This window comes from Thamnophis sirtalis, unplaced genomic scaffold (assembly GCF_051295495.1).
Source record: "Thamnophis sirtalis isolate CommonGarterSnake01/CBP01778 unplaced genomic scaffold, rThaSir2_p1.2 scaffold_2, whole genome shotgun sequence".
NCBI lineage: Eukaryota > Metazoa > Chordata > Lepidosauria > Squamata > Natricidae > Thamnophis > Thamnophis sirtalis.
Window position 1 is genome coordinate 61,717,437 of NW_028261382.1, and position 13,157 is coordinate 61,730,593.

The following is a 13,157-nucleotide window of genomic DNA, read 5'->3' on the forward strand; positions in this document are numbered from 1 at the left end:
ATTTCTCTGTGTGTGTGTGTGTGTGTGTGTGTGTGTGTGTGTGTGTGTGTGTTTTGTGCACATTTGCACTTTGAAATGAAGTATTTTCTCCCCTATAGGAGCAGTAGATTTGATCGTAGTAATAGCTCAGTGGCTAAGACGCTGAGCTTGTCGATCAGAAAGGTCGGCAGTTTGGCGGTTCGAATCCCTAGCGCCGCGTAACAGAGGGAGCTCCCGTTACTTGTCTCAGCTTCTGCCAACCTAGCAGTTCGAAAGCACGTAAAAAATGCAAGTAGAAAAATAAGAACCACCTTTGGTGGGAAGGGAACAGCGTTCCGTACGCCTTTGGCATTGAGTCATGCTGGCCACGTGACCACGGAGACGTCTTCGGACAGCGCTGGCTCTTTGAAACGGAGATGAGCACCGCCCCCTAGAGTCAGGAACGACTAGCACATATATACGAGGGGAACCTTTACCTTTACCTTAATGGGGAAATACAAGCAGAACTTATAGTGCCTTTGAACTGAAACCTGCTTTTCCTCTCCGACTTTAATCATTTAAGATTGCTAGTTCTGTTTTTGTTCCAAGCAGGACAATCAAATTGAAGGATTCTCCCTTCCCCTAGCCTGCTGCTTCCTGTTGTTTTGGGGGAAAGAATTTTTTTTATAAGAAGCTTGTTTGAGTTTTCTTATCTCTCCAAAAAGTTGGGGTTGTGTGTGTGTGTGTGTTTTTTTTTTTTTTAAATTTGTATGGTTTCCCCCCCGCATTACATTTTCACACCTTATAGCTATGTGATCAGTGCAGGAGATGTGTCTACGTGTCAAAAACTAAATAAATACAAAATTCTTAAAATACTTTCCAGCTTTTTGTATGTTACTGGTTTGGGTAGAAGGCAGGCTGATGTGGAGTCCACATTTGTAAAACCGCCTCAATTTTGTGGCTGGTAGCTCCAAAGTTGTGCGTCTGAATTCTGAACCACACACATGGCAAGAATTGTGTCCCTTGTGTGCCATCTCTCCCACAGGTTGCCTGCCATGCCCGCCTTGGAGTCTGACTGTGACCTGGAAGATGAGCAGAGAGCGGGAGAGTGGCTCCATTGGCTGTGGAGGAAACTGGGGAAGGGCAAAGTCAGGCTGGGCAGAGTGGAGGAGAGAGAACAGGGAAGAGGGGGTTCAGACGAAGACCAAGGGCCACCCCCTCCTCATCCTAGGGAGCGCAGGGAAGAACAGAGAAGAGAGCAATGTGGGTTGCGTGGCTTACAAGGGAGGAAACGGCCTCCCTTCCTTTCCTAGGGCACACCTGGGGATGGAGTTTAAAGGAGAGGCAAATGGGAGGGGCGGTTGTCGGGAACAAACACTGAGTTTAACTGCTTATCGGAGTTCCTAGCATCCTCCCAACTGGTTTGATTTACTGCCGTGCCACTTCACTCCTGGAACTCCTTATCTTGCTTGCCCTGCCGGATTAATTAGAGCCGAGGTGGCGCAGTGGTTAAATGCAGCACTGCAGGCTACTTCAGCTGACTGCAGTTCTGCAGTTCGGCTGTTCAAATCTCACCGGCTCAGGGTTGACTCAGCCTTCCATCCTTCCGAGGTGGGTAAATTGAGGACCCGGATTGTTGTTGGGGGCAATATGCTGACTCTGTAAACCGCTTAGAGAGGGCTGAAAGCCCTATGAAGCGGTATATAAGTCTAACTGCTATTGCTAATTACCTTCTCTTGCCTTGTTGGATTTATAGTTGGAAGTTTTCTGCTTACAACATTTGGACTGGAGTATTTTCAGCCAAAGGCTGTTACAGGTTTGTGGAAGAGCCTTTCTCCAGGCCGGAGAGTTGAAAGGGATGTTGAGGGGCACAGTTGGTGTTAATAAAGGGACTCATACCGGTTCTCTGGTGCCTTTGTGCCACGCCCCGGGTCATCACATTACCACAGGTAGTTCTCGACAAAGGACTAACAGATGGGATCAGTTGTTCAGTTGCTAAGTAAGGAAGCTGTTAAGAGGATCGGGCCTGATTTTATGACATTTTTGTTGTTGTTGCCACGTTTGTTAAGCTGTGGCTAAATGAATTATGCCGTGGTTAAAACAAATCTTGACTTCGACTTTATTTATCGTCAGCTGGCTAGGAAATTTGTCGCAAGTGGTGATCACATGACCCTGGGATATGGCAACTGTGATCAATAAATGCCAGTTGCCAAACACCCAAGTTTGATCACGTGGAGGCGGGGATGTTGTGAAGGACAAGGGGTGACATGATAGCAATATTCCAGTATTTGAGGAGCTGCCACAAAGAAGAGGGGGTCAAATTATTCTCCAAAGCACCGGAGGGCAGGACAAGAAGCAACGGATGGAAACTAACCAAGGAGAGAAGCAACCTGGAATTAAGGAGAAACTTTCTAACGGTGAGGACAATTAACCAGTGGAATAAAAGTTGCCTCCAGAAGTTGTGGGTGCTCCAACACTGGAAGTTTTTGAGATGAGACTGGACAACCACTTGTCCGAAATTGTAGAGGGTCTCCTGCTTGAGCAGGGAGTCAGACTAGAAGACCTCCAAGGTCCCTTCTAGCTCTTATTCCGATTGATTGATAGTCATCACAGGAGGATTTGTTGTAAGTCATTTTTTTCCAGGGCTGTTATAACTTCAAACAGCTGGATGAATGGATGCAAGTTGAACGTTCTTGCCTTTTGCAATGCAAAAGATGCTAAGTTTCATTCTTGATAAGGATGGAAGATTTTTAAAAAACATCTGGAAGCGCCTACCACTTATTTACCCTTTTGTAAAAGGGAGGCTCAACATCTAGAGAAATAAATTTCAGCGTCCACAGATAGGTAGGCTGTGGTGAATGGGACAGCCAACCATTCCCTCTGTCTTATTACAGGTTGTACTCAACTTACAAGAGTTTGTTTAGTGACTATTCGGAGTTACAACAGCACCGAAAATAAGTGACGTAGCCAATTTTCACATTGCCTCTGCAGCAACCCCGTGGTCATGTGATCAAAATTCAGACATCTGGCGACTGACTCGTATTTGTGATGGTTGCAGTTGTCCCGGGGTCATCCCTGTGATCCCCTTTTGTGAACCTGCGTGGGCGGAGGGTGGGTTGGACTAGATGACCTACAAGGTCCCTTCCAACTCTGTTCACTTGAATTTCTGACAAGTCAAGTCCACGGAAAACCAGATTCCCGTCACAATTTTGGCCAGGAAAGTTCTAACGTGGGGTCCAAACTGACTTAAGAACTGTCTTGTTTAGCAACAGAAATGTTGCGCTCGATTGTGGTCATAGGTTGAGGACTACCTGTAGTCAATAAGGTGACCTTCTTATCTGCAGAGCAAGAAAGCTCTTCCCCCATTGGCTAATATTTATTTGGACTAGCCCCGTGATGGCAAATTGGTCTGGAACGCAAGTGCCAGCGCCCATATTTAAGGCCTCCCCAATTCGCCCAACTTTGGCTTGCATGCCAGGCTGAGATGACTGATGCCCGAAGACAAGCAAAGCAAAAAAGTCCAACATTGTGCATTTTAATATTTTTCCAAACATAAATCATAAACCCCAAAGCCCAACAGTTATCGGAATTCTTTTCTCCCCCCCCCCCCCCGGCAGTTTCCCAGCCACCAGCTCACGTACAAAGGAAACAAAAGCTGAAAACATTTCTTCTTAAGAGCAGATAACAAAACTTTTTTTTAAAGTCCCAGCCGCCCATCTTAAGCGTGGGGGGTGAATCCTCTAAATCCCCTGGAAGACACTTGTATGATTGGAATGAAGGAGGAAAGGGGTAAATTTAGCGGGTGGAGGAGGAGGGGGGGAAAGCAAATTGCTGTTTTTAATTCTTATTTACATTTTGGCTGGCTACCAAGAGCCATGGCAGCGGAGGGATCACGTCCATGGAGAGAAGACAACCAAATTTTCTTCTCTTTCCTTTTCTTTCAATTTTGGAAGAGGACAAGTCCCCCCCCCCCCCCGGCAACCTCACCTGGACTAGCCAGAAGCTAACCTGGGGAGAAACTGACTTGGCTCTGTGCGGTTTTGCAGTCCCCTTTGTTTTCTCCATTCCCTGAGACGGGAAAACACACCTGTTGCAGCAAGAGTGACATGCAAAGGTCCCTCAATTCTTTATAATTTTCGTGCAGCCGGGCGTGGAAGCCACGCAGCATGTTCAGCCATCCACTTAACCTGGGTTTTCAAATTCAAGGAGCCACGGCTCCTTGAAGCCTTCACGTGGCTTTTTAGTGAAACAGGTGATGAGACAACAAAGGTCTCCAAAACATGGCAACTTTTTAAGAATTGTGGACTTCAAATGTCCAGAATCCCCCAGCATGGGGAAAAGTCAAAAGCGACCAAGTCTTAAAAGTTTCCAATTTTGGAGAGCCCTGTTTGTACAGGATAATCTTGAAAGCTCTCTCTCTATATTTTTAAAAGGGGAGCGAAAGAAGTCTGTAGATAGAAAACGAACCAATCCTTACCATCTTTTTAACATAAAGGGCATTGAATTCTGGAGGGCCCTGTGGCTTTCTCTTCAGACCACCCCCCACGTTAGCTCTTCAAGACCCAGCTCTGAAAACATCCATTGTTTCAGTGCATAAAAATATAAGGTCAACGTTCAATCATTGTGTCCAGCACATTATTCCGTTAAGTCTCCTTGAATTTGAGAGCAGAGGGAGGGGAAAAAAAGGCCCATCATTTAAGTGGATTGGAATGAGGCCACTATGACTATAAAGTTGTGTTTCTCCTGCAACTTTTAAGATTCAGTGGACTTCGACTCCCAGAATCCCCCAGCCAGCTTGGGAGCTCCAACTCTGGGAGTTGAAGTCCACCCATCTTAAAAGTGGCCACGGTTGAGAAACATAGCTATAAAGGAAGACAAGAAATCCTGACTACAGAACTAGCACAGAAATGCCAAAATGTTTTAAACCATGGGAAGACTGCCCCAAAACGGGCTTCGGTGTAGCCTCCCCCAATCGGATGCCTTCGGTAAGTTTTTGAGATTGCAGCTAACAAATCAATTAGCCATCAGGATTCCGGTACGTGCGAATTCCAACACATCTGAAAGCTTTAGTTGGAAAAGATCCATTTGGGATACAGTTATGGCTGAATTTAAGCAACTTTGCAAGTTGTAAGAAGAGGAGTGAGGGGAAAGGCTCGGCTATCTTTATCCAGTCTTCCTAAGGGGCTACGTTGGCCTCTGTCTCGTCTTAAAATGTGCCCAACAGTGGAATCAACAGAACTGTTATGCCAGCACTAAATTATTTCAAAAGCCATTCTGTTTATGCAAATTATCCGTTATTCCTAGTTGGTCTTGTTGATGGGTTAGAGCAGTGGTCTCCAACCTTGGCAACTTTAAGACCTGTGGACTTCAACTCCCAGAGTTCCTCAGCCAGCAAAGCTGGCTGAGGAACTCTGGGAATTGAAGTCCACAAGTCTTAAAGTTACCAAGGTTGGAGACCACTGGGTTAGAGGATAGCTTTTTTTTTAAAAAAAATTAAGTTAGGAGAGAGGTCGCTCTGACATGATTTTTTTTTTTTAAAGGATATTATGTAGAGACACACTTCCCTGCCTACCCTCCTGCAAAATGAATGGTGCGGCTCCATTTTAGGGAGACCAAAAAAGCCCAATTAAGGAATAGCCCTTGGGAGATCAGGATAAAAGCTGGCAATATTAATGACCTTCACCCAGCAACTGTACTGAAAAACCTTCAAGTTGGATTATGCCAAATTCCCATCGTGAAGACTTCTTTATCATCAGGGGATTTTTATTTTAAAAAAAAGCATTTCTAATGGAATTGGACCACTAAGAAGGGGAAAATGCATAGTTGTTTTTGAAGCATAACTCTCAACTGCTAAGAAAAAGGGATTTCCTGGGGAGGGGGAAAACTTTCTCGTGGAGCCCAAAGAAAAATGGCAGAATTGAAATTCGGTTTAAGAGAGCACCAGTGTAAATCCTAGAATTGAGCCTGGGGAAAAAGAAAACGACAGGATCTAAGGAAGGAGGAAAATAAAGACTGAAGAAGAAGAAAAAAAAATGAAAAGAGGATGAAACAATTGGAGCTTTCCTATCGGAGGAGGCTGGGTCAATTGCAAACAGCTGGACAGCTGCAGCATTTAAGAAATACACCTGGAGTGTGTCAAGAAACAACAAGGCAGCCTAAAGTTGGTGTTTCTAAACCTTGGCTATTTTTTAGACAGGTGGATTCCCATCTCCCACAGTTCCTCAGCTAACATGACCGGCTGAGGAAGTCTGGGAGCTGAAATCCTTATGTCAACAGGCTGAGAAATACGTCCTTAAGTGGCCAGTGTTGGACAAACTTTGTCCAATCCAGCTGTGACCTTTTGACCCAGGAGCCAAGACGTCTAGGCCCATCAAATTCCACGAGATGTTGCGTTGGTCCAAGAAATTGACAAGATGCACGGCCCAACAAGGAACCAAGAATGCACTTCTTTCTTCTTGTACTTGGCTCTACACGTTGCCTTCTCAGTTAAGACCTTGCCTCCTTCCACCATTGACGTTCACCGAGAATTGTTCCATTTCTACCATTCAGCCTCTTTCGGCAAGTCCTTAGATTCCTACAGTAGCTCAAATTCAGGAAGAAAAACAGGGGCAGCCGCACCCTTCTGGCTTTCAAAACAAAGCAATTTTTTTTAAAAAAGGCAAGGAGAATGCAGGAAAACGACAAAATAATAACCGTAAGGAAAGAAAAAACCAGCACGCTAGCACATCAGAGTACCTGACGTAAAAAAATTGCCAATCCCCCCTCCCTTTTTTTTTTGCGGGAACAACCAGGCAAAAAAACCTGTAAAGTTGGTGTTTCTGGGTTTAATTTTCCCATCCTCTACAAGCACGGAGGTTAAACGCCCCGGGAATCCTGCTCAGTTTTTGAACCGTGTTTGTTCGCAGATGTGATTGAACTTCCTGAAATTAAAAAAAAAAAACCCAAGAAGAAAAAAGTTAGTTTTGGCTTTGTTTGTTTTTTTGAACATCACATGAAAGAGATTTTCAACAAAGGAGAGCAGCTTGGCTTCCTGATTAATAATACCCTTGGGGCCCTCCAAATATTTGGCACCTCTTAATTCATTTCTCCAATTTTAGACCCAAATTCTGAGCTCGGAATATTTCGGCTAAGACTGGAACAGCTGAAAATACTTCGCATAGCACTGCTAGCGATTCTGAGCTTTAATATCGAAAGCCTGGAAAATGAAATAGCAGGACAGTCTGCCAAGAACTGCCTCTAAATTTGATGGATAGATGATAGAGAGGGGGAGGGGACAGATAGATAGATAGATAGATAGATAGATAGATAGATAGATAGATGAATAGAATATAATAGGAGAGATAGATAGATGATATATAGATAGAAAAGACAGAGATAGATGACAGGTAGATATAGATAGATAGATGAATAGAATAGAGAGAGAGACTAGAGTAGAGATAGATAGAATAGAGAGATAGATGACAGAGAGATAGAGAGATATAGAGGATGATAGATGACAGGTAGATAGAGATAGATAGAACAGAGAGATAGAATAGATAGAGATAGATAGAATAGAGAGATAGATGACAGAGAAATAGATATAATAGAGAGCTAGAGATAGATGATAGGACAGGTAGATATAGATAGAGAGATATAGATGATATATAGAATAGATAGGTAGGTAGGTAGGTAGGTAGGTAGGTAGGTAGGTAGGTAGGTAGGTAGATAGATAGATAGATAGATAGATAGATAGATAGATAGATAGATAGAACAGAGAGATAGATGATTGAGGTAGATATAGAGATAGACAGTTGATATATACATGATATAGAGATGATAGAATGGTAGAACAGAGATGACAGAGAGATGATATAGATCAAAGACAGATGATAGTTAGATGATAGAGATTAGATAAATGACAGCTAGCTAGCTGATATAGAAGATAGAGAGATAGAGATGATAGATGATAGATAGATAATTTGAATTTAGATAGACAGACAGACAGCAGACAGATGAGCTTCACTCCATGCTCATCAATTTAATACATTTGATAAATAAAACCTATTGATTTGAGCTGGACAAACAGATTAGCCACAGAACTCTATTCGCCCCAGAAGGGAACATCTCTCTCTTTTTGCGCCCGCTGTCTACCCACTCCGGCCTGCAAACCCCTCAGCTTGCAAAGAGGGCTCACTCACATAGCATGGTGCGCTTTCACCTGAGTGCGACAGTTGCGACCCCAGTAACAGTCGGGACGAGATGTGACGGCAGCTGCAAGACAAAACCGGCGCAGAGTTCATAGGCATGGCCCAGACTGACCAAAAGCCCAGGGGCGTTTTGACCTTTGGTGAACCTCTGATGAAGCAAAACAATATCAGGGCCAGATTTTAATGCAGAAGATTCATGAAAGGGATAATATCAAAACTGAAACCAGAGCCTTAGGTTTGTGGTTTGAGAAACGGCTACTTTAAACTACTACTGTATGTTGAGGTTTGATGTTCATGCCTTATTTTACTGCACCGAAGGGAAATCAGTGTCTTGTCTTGTCTTTGTCCCAAAGGGGCTTCCTTTTTTCAGAAGGCAACTGGACTTTCTGGCTTTTTGTTTTTTCCTTCTCATCCAAGAAGCTTCTTCAACTCTGACAGGATAGAAACTCCAGTTTGAGAAAAACTGAGAAAAAAAGCCCCTTTGGGACAACCATGACCTGGAGGACTGAGAATTTCTACAGACTTTTAGCCATACAATTTGGGATGGACGCCCTTGGAATGGTGTGGGAGCAGGAATGGATTTCCAGAGGGGGAAAAACTGCAGACTGCAGGAACCATTTGCAACATTCAGGTGACCCTGAACACAAGATAAACCTCCAAGTGGCTTCAAGGACCCTCTAAAAGGTTGAAAATGACCAGCTGTCTGCAAGGAGTATCAATCCTTCTATTCCCCACCATTCAGTGAGAGCAGAAGTTTCTTGGATGAGAAGTGAAACCTCTTCAAAAGAAAAAAACAAGAAAGTCCAGTTGCCACCTGAAAAAAGCACCTTTGGGACAATCATGGCCTGGATAACTGAGAATCTCTACAGACTTTTAGTCATACAATTTGGGATGGAAACCCTTTGAATTGTGTGGGAGGAATGAATTTCCAGAGAAAAAAATGGCACAGACTAGAGGAATTCAGGTGACCCTGAGGACAGAGATAAAACCTCCAAGCGGCCTCAACGACCCTCTAAAAGGATGCAAATGACCAGCTGTCCGCAAGGAGTAGAAATCCTTCTATTCCCCACCATTCAGTCAGAGCAGAAGAAGCTTCTTGGATCAGAAGTGGAACATCTTCAAAAGAAAAAAAAACCAAGAAATTTGCCTCATGAAAAAAGGACCTTTGGGATAACTGTGACCTGAAGGACTGAGAATCATCACGGACTTTTTCTATCTTCCCCTTCTTTTCCACACTTTCCCTTTCTTGTTTTTCCTACTATTCACTTTTACATTTTTTGGAGGGTGGGGGGGGGTTATGTTATATCATAAACCAATAAAAATGGTTAAAAGGAGAAGATGCCACTGCTCTCTCTCGTCTCCTTCTCCTTGTACCTGGCAAATCCGCAGCAGGAATAATTTGTCTGTACTGGTAAGCGAGTTCTCGGAAGGTCCGTAGGCCGCAAAAATAACAGAGCACCGTTTCCCCCGTGATTCGGTAATCTGAAAGAGGAAATTGGGGTCCTGGGTTATGAAGAGAATATTCTTTGGAAGAATAAATCCCTCAAGAAGGAATTCAGTAGGTAGTCAATCACCCTCTGGTGAACTGGGCTTAGGAAGTGTCCTTGTGAGCTTGCAAACATTTGAATACAGAATAACAGAGTTGGAAGGGACCTTGGAGGTCTTCTAGTCCAACCCCCTGCTCAACCAGAAGATCTTATACCAAGTCAAATAATGGTTGTCCAATCTCTTCTTAAAAACATCCAGTGATGGAGCTTCTAAAGGCAAGCAATTCCATTGGTCAATTGTCCTTACTGTGAGGAAATTTCTCCTTAGTTCTAGGTTGCTTCTCTCCTTTTTTAGTTTCCACCCATTGCTTCTTGTCCTGCCCTCTGGTGGTTTGGAGAATAGCTTGACTCCCTCTTCTTTGGGGCAGCCCCTCAAATATCGCAACAGTGCCATCCTGTCCCCCCTAGTCCTTCTTTTCACTAGAGATACCCAACTCCTGCAACCTTCACGTTTTAGCTCCAGCCCCCTAATTATCTTTATTTTATTTATAACTGAATTTATATTGCCGCCTTTTCGCCTGTGGCGGCTCAAGGCAGCTAACAAAGTATAAAACCCCATTTAAAACAGTAAAACCAATAAAAAGACTCCAATAAATTGATATAATAAAATCACTCCCCCCCCCCCAGTGGATCACACAAGCTATTTAATGGGCTCCATCCCGCTCTGGGTTCCCCAGTCCCGCTGGCAGAACCAAGTCTTCAGCGCCTTCTGGAAGAGTGCTAGAGTGGGGGCCGTTCTAATCTCTGGGGGTGATGTTACAGAGAGAGGGAGCCACCACGGAGAAGGCCCTTCTTCTGAGTCCCACCAGGTTTATCTCCCTCGGGGATGGGACCTGCACCATTCCCTGCCTCCCTGCTCTGGTGGGTTGGGTAGATGAGACCAGCAGATCACCTTGCCCCCAACAATGAAGGGCTTTGAAGGTCCTTTAGGAGAAGTGTACAGAATTGTTGAGCTTTGATGGCTAATAACGCCACTTTCTTTTGAAGTAGTACCATAAAATTATATATCCATGGAAAGATAATTGAATCAAGAATGCAATGCAATAACTTTTATGAAGGATTTGCTATTAGAACAGCAGTTATAAAGAAGAAAAGTGAAACATAGAAAAAAAAAGAGATATACAAAAATTATCTGCATGGGATAAATGAGAGATACAAAAATGATCACATCAGTTAGTACTTAGTTGGGTAACTTTTAGCATAAATTATGGCCTTATAATGTCCTACCATAGAGTGGACCAAATCTTTTAGTTCTGCAGCTGTCATAATGTGAAACCAAGATTGAATGATTGCTTCTCTTAACTGCGTTTTATCGCTGGCTATATTTGGCTATAATTTTTCATAGAATACAGATCATTGAACAAACTGTGCTGCATTACATTCTTGATTAAATTTTCTTTTCATTATAATTTTATGGTACAACTCCAAAGAAAAAGTGGTTTTATTAGCCATCAAACCTCAAAAATACACTTTTCCCAAAAGGTTTCCACAATTTTGGCCACTACCGAATATCGTGGCGAGCAAAACTGGATGCAATATACAATAAGTCTTGCAAAGTGGCATTAGCACTTGGACTAAATAAAGAAGCAGAATCCAGAAAAATGTCTCAGGAATAAGTGGCCGGAGGGGAATGAAGATTTACCTGGTAAAATAAAAGTTCCTTTTTGAAGAGCTAAGAGGCTTTCGTTCAGCATGTCTTTCCATGTCAACCCCCTAGACTGCAAGTAATCCTAGAATGGAAGACAGGTGAAATGAAAAAACTCCAGGAGAACTTCAAGCGGAGATTTGAAACTCTTTGGGAAAGTGCAAGAATGAAAATGACAAAAACACCAGAGTGGAGATCAGATGCTCTTAGGTAAAGGTGAAGGTTTCCCTCGCACATTATGTGCTAGTCGTTCCTGACTCTAGGGGGCGGTGCTCATCTCTATTTCAAAGCCGAAGAGCCAGCGCTGTCCGAAGACGTCTCTGTGGTCATGTGGCCAGCATGTCTAAACACCGAAGGCGCACAGAATGCTGTTCCCTTCCCACCAAAGGTGGTCCCTATTTTTCTACATGCATTTTTACATGCTTTCAAACTGCTAGGTTGGCAGAAGCTGGGACAAGTCACGGGAGCTCACTCTTTTACCCAGTGCTAGGGATTTGAACTGCCGACCTTTCTGATCGACAAGCTCAGCGCCTTAGCCACTGAGCTACCGCGCAGGCCAGACGTTCTTGCAAAATGCTTCTCAAAAAACAACAACACCCACCCCATCAAAAAAACAACAATAACAAACCCTCAACCTTTTGCAAACTGTCCGTACCTTTAGAATATCTGATTCGTAATTATTGCCATTAAGAACGCCATCTAAACATTTGTCACCAAGATTGAGTTCTGTTTTAAAAAAAGAAAAGAAAAGAAAGAACATTATTAGTGCCCTGGAGAGGCTGCAAGGTGTTTACTGGATTAGGCAGGATCTCTTAGAATTGAGCTGCAGCAGATGCCAGCAGAATATTAGCCTAGACTAGCTGATACCTTGGCGCTGCCCAGGTGTTTGTTTATAGGGGGAATATATCCGGACCAAACGTAATGTCTAATGTTGGATTTTCCCCCTTATCAGAGGGAGCCCCTTTGTGGAGTACTGTGAAGCCGTTACCATGGCAACTCCTTTGTGCTGTACAGTAGAATTCATTTTACGGCAGTACGGTAGAAGCCATTTTAAGGCACAACAAGCTGTATCTTAACAGAACAGTTGTTAGGGGTGAGAGAGAGAGAGAGAGAGACAGAGAGACAGACAGACAGAGACAGAGAGAGAGAGAGGGAGATTGATTGATTGATTAAGGAAAAGGGATTCTGTTTATTATTTCATTTAGCTAGCTTTATTTACAGAAAAGACTTACTCATGGAAGCCAACTGCCTCCTGCAGAAGGCAGGCTGGAGGCCCGAGGAACAGAAGAATATCAGAAGTGCCAATAAATTACAACAGTTTGTTTTTTTGCAAGGGGAAACAATTGCAAATAAAATCATACCGCAGAATGGGGCTAAACAGCCCAAGCAGGACACACGGGCACATCCCCAGTAGAGATGACAGAAGGACTGCTGGCAAATGGTACCTAGGAAAGACGGAAAGGAAAAAAATATAGACATGACACTGGCTCATGGTTTTTTGTTTTTTGTTTTGCCATGGAAATAACAGGAGACTGAAAAAAACCCTTCAGTCATCATAATTTTTAGGTGGGACTAGAACTCCCAATCTCCTGGTGATTGGCCCAGAGTCACCCAGCTGGCTTTTTATTATGGCTAAGGAACTAGAACTCACTGTCATGGTTCCAACCGGATGCCGTAATTAAATCATGAGCCTCGAGCCATTTATTAGGGGCTTCATGTCGGCAGGTACCCAAGTGAAGCCAACTCTGACCCCACATAATTTACAGCCCAACTATGACCCTGTTCCACCCCTCCCCCCAGGGTGTGTCATAAATCACATTT

The 13,157-nt window shown here is 43.6% G+C and overlaps 1 protein-coding gene across 2 annotated transcripts in view; it reads right to left on the reverse strand.

Annotated features, from left to right (window-relative positions):
- Positions 1-3,477: 3,477 nt before the first annotated feature.
- CHFR (checkpoint with forkhead and ring finger domains) overlaps positions 3,478-13,157 on the reverse strand; it is a 31,140-nt gene continuing 21,460 nt past the window's right edge. For both annotated transcript variants that reach the window (XM_087705773.1, XM_087705774.1), the window contains exons 13-18: positions 12,698-12,781; positions 11,992-12,062; positions 11,334-11,421; positions 9,519-9,626; positions 8,136-8,208; positions 3,478-6,878 (exon numbers count right to left, since the gene is read on the reverse strand). In XM_087705773.1, coding sequence (XP_087561899.1) covers positions 6,836-6,878; positions 8,136-8,208; positions 9,519-9,626; positions 11,334-11,421; positions 11,992-12,062; positions 12,698-12,781 — 467 coding nt within the window. In that variant the 3' untranslated portion in view covers positions 3,478-6,835. The remainder of the gene's footprint in view (positions 6,879-8,135; positions 8,209-9,518; positions 9,627-11,333; positions 11,422-11,991; positions 12,063-12,697; positions 12,782-13,157) is intronic.